Source organism: Harpia harpyja, chromosome 4 (assembly GCF_026419915.1).
Source record: "Harpia harpyja isolate bHarHar1 chromosome 4, bHarHar1 primary haplotype, whole genome shotgun sequence".
NCBI lineage: Eukaryota > Metazoa > Chordata > Aves > Accipitriformes > Accipitridae > Harpia > Harpia harpyja.
Window position 1 is genome coordinate 45,349,623 of NC_068943.1, and position 8,470 is coordinate 45,358,092.

Genomic DNA, 8,470 nt, shown 5'->3' on the forward strand with positions numbered 1-8,470 from the left:
ACATGGCATTCAGTACATGTGTGAAGTTGTGTTTACCTAAACCTGTATACCAGTGAGAGATCCAAATTTGATTTAAACACCTAGGTCTAGCTGATTTCTATATACAACAACTGTAATTCTACTGTTCCTCTTGGTACTTTATTTGAATGGTTGATTCTTACAGGAAAAAAAAAACAAACTTTCTAAATTTAACTGGCTTCTGGTTCTGGTCACCCATTTCTGTACATTTTCCTGAGAGCCATTTCGTAACAAAGGGTTCCTTCCCGTGAAGATGATCAAACTGCCTCTTGGTCTCTTTCAACTAAAATATACATCTTCAGCCCTTTAAGTTTCTACCTCTGAATAATTTTCTTCAGCTTCAAAATAATATTAATGTCTCTTTTCTTCACTCCAGTTGACTTTTAACATTTTTTGAAAATTTGGGCACCAGAGCTTTATTCAGGAGAGTTCTCCATTTGGCTGATACTGCTTGCATTTCTTGTTCCCAGACACCTAACTTTTCATTTCACTGCAAAAATATATTCTTTAAAAAAAATAAAAAGCTGTAATAATTATTTATCATTTAGCCATTTTTTCTCATTAAGTTTAAATTTACATTCAGATCACTAGTGAAACATTAAATAATATTGTACTTGGTACCAAAATTTGTGCAAAAGCACCAAAACCAATGCCAGTCAGCCAACATTGTTTATTTTGTATTAACCGCTGGTGTATTGATGTTCTATACAAAACTATCAAGAAGGAGGACTTGGTGTTTCTTGTCAACCTTTGAGATCCTAAAAATTCAATTAGGTTATTTAGCACATCATTGAATAAAAGGAGTTTTCTTCTCTTAGTCTGTACATAGTTGCACTTATAAGGACCAGGGTCTAACTCATAACAATAGCTTCTATTGTAAGTCTTAAGCTTTCTTTTCTCCTAGCATTTTAATATCTCCAATCTTAAAGGAACTGGAACTACATTTAGAGTAATGGCTCCGATTGTTTGGTTTTTTTTTTAGTCTGAGCTTTTTCCATAGACTATCACATCCATAAGGTACTGAAAGTGGTAAAACAATTCAGATGTTTCAATTATTTTAATTCAGGTGGTCTGTTAATAAAAATATCTTAACATACTAATGGTAACTCAATTAGGAAACACTTTAAGAACATTTTCCTAGTGATTCTTTCATATCTGTTTCTTAATGTTTAGACAGTGTTGCTAATAACATAAAAATCTCTAATATTTTTGGAGAATTTAATGAAGTGGGCCATGGCAGCATATTGAATATTGTTTCTACTTTGGGGAAGTATTTAGTTCTTGTTCTTTCAGCAGTTTCATTTCTTGTCCTGAGTTTTGACTTTCAGAGCTTATTTGGATAACGTATGTAAGGTTAAGACCCTTTCTTCCCTTAAAAACAGAAATTAAAGATGCAAAAAACCCAGAGGAAAAATTCCCTCTACTCCAGGATAACTTCAAATCTTGCAATGATTTTCTTCACTGTAGGTAATGAAGCCAGGATTTAGGAAAGTAGTAACTTGATATAGCATTTAATATTTTTGGCTGGCCACACAAAGTGAAATACCAAAAGAGCTCTGCTGAATCATTGTGTCTAGTTTCTGCCTTTTGTAAGCAAGCCTCCTCATCATGCAATCTGACTCAGTCATATCTTGATGAAACAAAATACAGCTTACCTACAGAAATGAAGCACAACATAAGTAAAATGCACTCTTATTTTCCATTGTTTAGGAAAAAAAGTTGGTCTCCGCCATTGTCTAATTTTAGTGGCGTTATTCATTTTAGTGACAGTAATCTCTCGGATTTTACTAATTCATGGCTTGCCTTTTGAAATGGATTAATCTAGCCTCGTCTGGTATTTCACTGTCATCCCAAAATGTTCCAGTGATTCAAACCGTGACTGGATCCATCACAGCCGCTCAGAAGACGAAATATGACCGGAATTGTTTGAGTGGACAGTGCAACACTTTTAAGTAGCTACAGGTAGCCTCATCACGCTTTAACTCAGACACATAACTGGGATGAAACGCTTCTTCCTGGGACAGCTGGAACAGGAGAGATTTTAGCCGTCAGCCTCGCAGGCGTTCTCCTTAGCCCGCCTTCCAGAGGTGGGCCCGGCTGTCGAAGCCTCGGCAGGAGCGGGCAGGGCGGCCCACCTCCCACCCTTCCCCGGAGCCGGCCCTCCTCCAGCCGCCGCGTCCCGGGCAAACCGAGGGCTTCAAGCGGCCGGGGCAGGGCTCCTGGGCGGGCTCCAGCCTGCCTCAGCGGCCGGGCGGGTGCGGAGCGGGGATCGCCCCTCAGCTCCCCCGCCGCGGCCGCCCTCTCGCGCGCCGGCCGTTAAGGGCTGCCAGCGGCCGCGAGGACCGTTAAAGCGTCCCGGGCCAGCGCTACCTGAGGAGACAGGGCCGGGGCGGGGGGGGGGGGGGGGGGCGGGGGCGGGGAGACCTCCTGGGCGGAGGGGGTGCCCCCACGTCCATAAGGGTAGGGGGTACTGGGGAAGCATAGGTAGAGCTTGGGGAGGGACAGACCCCTTTTGGACCTCAGCAGCTGGAGGCCGACCTTAGGCACCCCTCGGCACCCCTGAGAGCACCTGGGCTGTGAGCCCCTACCCTGCCCAGGCCGGCCCAGGCTGGCCTGGGACGGCTGGGGACTTGGACCCGCTGCCTCCAGCCCCGATCGGTGTTCTCGCCCTGCCTTGAGGCTCTGCCTCTCTCCAGCGAGGAGGAGAGCTCCTTTGCAGGGGAGCTTATAGAGGCACTGGTTTTACACATTAATATACAGATATATTTTCCAGTTGCACAGGATAACCGCTTACCAAATACGACGTTGTACTTTTTATCAGGGAACGATGACAAGCAGCACACAAAAATCTGATGAAAATAGAAGTAAACGTAAAAAAGAGATGGAGGTGAGCAGTACTGTGTGAGGAAGGGAGGGAGGGCCTGGACCCTTCTTCTGGCCCCAGAGGAGCGATGCAACCCCCCACCCCCAAGTTCTTCTCGCATTCCTATGGGTTCCTGTCGAGAGAGGGCAGAGAGCTCCATGTCAGTTTGTGTAGGTTATGGGAAACATATATGGCTTTCTTGTATGAGGAGACTGTAAAATTTCTCTTAGTGTTTGAAGATCAACAAAATTGGGTATGCACTGCAACGCAGTTATGTGGGGCTTCTTGAGAGTGAGCTTCTGCAGTACACCAGCTTTTACTGATAAAAGCAAAGATCTTAAGCTGCTACTTCCCACCCCCGCCCCTAGGTGCTGTGCCTCTTCATGATGGATAATGTAGATGCTGTGAAGCCAACAACGCTTGCATTTTCTCTGAAAACTGTCTCTCAAGATCCTTTTAAAACTCTTCTTTTTCTCAGTTAATCTCTATCTATCTGTACTAAGCTTGTTTTAAGTCCTAAAATCTGTATTTTTCTATGTGCTCTGTTATTAGAATGAAGCTTCAGAAAATCCTCTGTTGTCCTCCCTTGACAAAACAGATTTGGCTGCTTCTGAAGGCTTGCAGTCCCTTTACAAACCTGAACCACTGGAAAAAGTTTTAAATGGTGATGTATTAAACATACTGAAAGTAACTATGTAATTACCTAATTTGATGTTGAGATGAAAATTCGTTCAAATGTTTAAATAAAATTATGTTTTTCTTTTAACAGAGATGAACAAAGAAATTATGAACTTGTTATCAAAATATGCTCACATTTTAAGGCAAGTTAACTTTGTCCTATTTGTACAGCACTTTTCTAACTTCTCTAGGTAAGATGGATTACTGTGGCTGCAGGTTAGAGAAATTAGCACTGAAAACTATTGAACACAGATCTTGAAAGAAAAATGCTGTTTTCTCTTACAACAGAGAACTAATTTGGTCAGAAACTAAGTATTGATAGACAACACATTTTTAAGAAAAGCTTAAAAGCATTTCTAAGTAGTGAGAAAGTTAATGGTGTTAGTATTGATTTTAACTACAGATTTTTTCAATTAAGTGAGAGAGCAGCGATGGATGCTTCTTATGTCCAAGAACTTGATGGAATCTTAAAAGAAGCGAGGACCATAGAAAACCATTTAAAACAGAAAAGGGAGAGTCTGAAACAGAGATTCACTGTGATCGCAAATACTCTGCAAAGCTAAACGGAGCTTGTTAGATTGCAGAAATGCAGAGCAAAACTGGTAGTATATTTTATGTATTAAAATATAAACTATGATGAGTGCTATGATGAATGTTTCATAAATGTCTTATGTAAATATTTCTAGCAGTTCAGGAAAATTTCAACAACTTAAGCAGCAACTTATTTTTCAAAATAAGTAGATACAATAAATAGGGTAGTGGTAGTCAGTAAAAAACAATATAAACATCCACTTTAAATCCTATGACTATGTAGGGATTTTACATATTAAAACATCTTTTTTCACTTGTTGACCCATTGCTTAGGCAGCCCCTATGCTTCCATCCCTAGAAAATATTGGAAGCATTTGAAAAAGAAAGTAGAATGAATTTTGTATTGCTTGGCTTTAAGGCTATGGAAGTTCAATACAACTGAATTCAGAAGCAGCCATGGTATTTCTAATTGTCACTGCTAAGGGATGTTTTTTTCTTTTATTGTCACAACCAGTCTTTCGCTCTGGAACATAGTACAGAAATATTTCTATGAAACATAGAATTTTGCAATATAAGCGGAAAAGGACCTCAGATTATTTCATATTAACCATCTTCTGTTTTTTCCTTTGTACTTTAGAAAATGTTTTGGTGCTAAAATCTGAGTAGAATGTACTTGCAATCTCATTTCCATTTTGCCTCAGAATATAAATAGATTGAAAAGATCGGCTTAGAAATAGGAGAGTTCTATTAAGAATACAACTTTGGTAAATGTAGAAAGAGGTATAAAGTCTTAATTTGAAAATATATTTTAATACTTCTACAGCTTTTCAAATGAAACCATGGCCTTTTTGATATAAACATAAAAGCACATCATCAAAACTTTGCTGGTAATGTCAATAAATAACTAGATAATGTTAACATAATCTAGAATTACACTGCTTTTTTATTTTGTTATTTAGATACTTCAGTATTGTTTGCTGCATATCCAGTTTATTTAAGGATGCTTATGGAGTTTTTTGAGCACCACTTTTTTCATGTCATTTGACTCTTAAAAAAGATGAAACATAAAATGTACAAAGCATCATTTGTACAAATTGTGAGGCTAATGTAATAAAGTGCTAGATAGTCCTGTTACTAGCATAAGATATAAATATATCTTTACCCCAGTACTATGTATTAATTTTCTCTTTAAATCCTTTCAGACTTAATCAATCCTCCTTTCCCCCCTTTATTAGATAAAAGTCACAAGCAAATGTGCTACCTGTCAAACTGATACTATTTAAAACAAATAATGAGAGAAACTGGACATCTAGGGTGAGATTTTCCAAGGTATTTAGATACCTAAAGATGCAGATATGTACTTAGTAGGATTTTCAAAGTGCCTAAGCATGTAAGCGCCTTACATGCTTAGGAATTTTTGAAAATCCTGTAAGGTGCCTATCTGCATCTTTAGCATCTAAAGTCTTTCAAAAATCTCGCCACTAGTCTACATCATATTTACCAGTCCCTTACTTTTTCCTAATAATTGCATCTCATTTTGCAATCAGTCGTGGTAATGCTGTTTAAACAGAAGAAAGTAAAGAAAAAGAGAAGATTTTGGAAGTTAAATTTTCTAGAGTATTGTGCTAAGTGTTTCTAAAGTCTATGACCTACGATCATCTATAATAATGACAAAAAGCAAGAAATTTACCTATAGTTATTTATGCAAGCCTTTAAAGAAAAATTGCACAAAATTCATTACTGTTAAATATCTGCCTGTTATCGAAGTCAGAAGCTTGTTGCATTTTATCTGTTTGTGCTTGGGAAAATTATGCAACCTTTTTAGATCATCTAGATTTAGTTTATGTGGCTAATATATCTAAATTGCAAACCTTTGGCTCTAGTATTACGTATTATTAAGAAGCAGAACTTAGAAAACTATTGGATCACATAATCTAAGTTTCTTCCCTTGGGGGATCAAGAGGGCACAGACCCATAGTGTTACTGTTGCAGCAGTTTGCTCCATTAAAAACTTCATAAAATCCAACAAAGATTAGTAAAACTATACTTCTTAGAAGAATGCAGAACTGCTTTGTCTGGCATTCAAGTGCAGTTAAATTCAAGACATCAAGTCTAAATGATGACTCTTGTTTTTCTACAGGGATTTCTTATGCAGTTGGTTGTCATTACATGTTATAATTTAGAGTGGGATCTCTGGTAGTAAGGGGATTTTAGAATTTGAAGAGACATTGAAAGTAAAGTCAGTAGGTACAGCCATAGTAACCTACCTGAGATTATGAACAGTGTGGTTATGCTTATTAAAGGGAAGTCATTCAAAGCTCTGTAAGAATTTGAAATAGGTGTTTTAATAAAATGTTTTTAAATTGCTAAGAGCTATAAAGCCTCTGTTTTTGCTGCACAAATCTATGTCAGGATATATACAAAAATAAACACTGACCAAGTAAAATGAATAAAATATGTAGTTTTATAAAGTTCCAGCTTGAAGTGGTAAGTTCAGAAAGTTTAAAACATCCATTGAAAATAAACCAGTCTCTTCTCTTTTGAAGTTAAAAAATATTTCAGCAATGGAAATATCCACTTACTGGTTGCTTTCACACATAAATCTCTTAATGTTTAAAAGGGAGCCTTCCATAATTACTTTGCTGGCTAAAAATATAGAGCGTTTTTCTGTCGGCTGTCCTTCAGTGTTCCACTCAATATCTCTCTATATGGGAAGACTCATTACACACTGTTTTTCTTCTAAACCATTAGAAAATACAATTTTACTGTTTTCCTATTTGTCTACTATTTGCCTACCCTGCTAATGATGTTTCTGCACTCATTGCCTCTCTCATGTATTTTAGTATTTACTGGGAGAAACAAGCCACATTTTTTACTCTCTTCTGATGTGAAACTGAAAGTTCATTCATTCTGTCTCTGAGGAATGAGCTACACATGAAATCCAACTGGCACCTATCCCATCACTATCCGCTTTCCAGTTTTACTGAAGGAGGTTTGAACAGAAAATTAATTGGCTTTAAAGCTGCCAAATCTGATCAGCAAAGCTCAGCTGGTAACTACGTTTTCTTTAAGCTTCTCCTCCTGTTGTTTAAGCTGCAGTGCCTTAGTAAATTAAGAAGAATGTCTAAGGTGACAGATCAGTAACACAATATAAATGGATTTTTTAAAAAAATGTGGAAACATCTTAGACAAAGTTCCAACCCTCTTGAAGTCAAGGGGATTTTTGACAGTTGCATTTCTGAGCTTGCTGTGAGTACCTCCACAGTGTGGAAAGCATAAATGATGAAAAACTAATACTCAGTTCCTCTCATTGCTCTTCTATTATCTAAAAGCTAAAAATGGAAAATAACAGAGACAGCTTAGTGTATTCAGCAAAGAGAATTCTTCCCTGAGAAAAGGCTAATTGTGACTGTTTACTTAAAATGATACTGCCTTTTAGCATAGATGTAGGAATTTGGATCATAATTGAAAAAGACCAAATTGAGCAGGTAATAGATGTGTTTAAGGCTCATGGCATTCTGTCTAGAACTCATCAGTATTCAATTTTGCTAATTGTAGAATCTTTATGTTTTGTCTTTGCATTGTCTTTGAAAACCTGCTGATGAAGGCATTGGAAAAGAGCAGAGTGGGTGTTTTACATTGTCAGGGTGAACAACCAGAAAAAAGGAGGGCAAAGACTCATAGATCAATCAGGCTATCTCCCGTCCTATAGAGACTCTGAAGTAAATTTCTTAACAATGACTTTATAATCACCCGGGAACAATACACTTAAAAAAAAAAATCCTTTATCAGAGTAGCTGACTTAATATGGAAAAATGACAGATGGGGTATAGCTTGATGTAAGATACTTGACACCATCCTGTATGATATTATATAAAAATGAGAGCAATCAGGAAGTAGGGGCTACATGAATGAGTTAAAAAGTCAGTGAAAGGAATACTCATCTTTTCTGAAAGGTCAGCCTAGGTGGCATCCTATAGGGATCTGCTTCAAGCCTCGCTTATTCCATATTATCCCGAATGATTTAGAAGAACATTAGAGAACACAGTTCATTTTTCAAACAGCAGCAAGCTAGGAGGGGTCACAAATGCTATTAATAACATACATTGAAAATTCACTATAATCTCAATAAGATGAAGGGCCAATCTGAAATCAAGATAAAATTCAAAAAAGACAAGGGAAAAGCACTATGCTTAGCAAGGGGAATCATATATGTTACGAACCAGAACAATAGCTAGAGTTGGTGTGATGTTATTGTGTGGTGAAAAAAACAGAGCTGAGATGTGTTAGCTACAGGGTAGCAGATAAGACATAAAAACATAGTTGTTCTCCTTTACTATCTGCTAGTTTGGTCTTAGCTGGAAGATGGGCAGAGTGGGA

The 8,470-nt window shown here is 37.7% G+C and overlaps 1 protein-coding gene across 1 annotated transcript; it reads left to right on the forward strand.

Moving 5' to 3' along the window:
- The first annotated feature begins 2,432 nt into the window (after positions 1–2,432).
- TEX12 (testis expressed 12) lies at positions 2,433–4,328 on the forward strand. Its single transcript, XM_052786594.1, has 4 exons — positions 2,433–2,905; positions 3,434–3,545; positions 3,651–3,702; positions 3,978–4,328. Exons 1-4 carry the CDS (start codon positions 2,846–2,848, stop codon positions 4,120–4,122), a joined length of 369 nt encoding a protein of 122 aa, XP_052642554.1. The 5' UTR covers positions 2,433–2,845; the 3' UTR covers positions 4,123–4,328.
- The last annotated feature ends 4,142 nt before the right edge of the window (positions 4,329–8,470 follow it).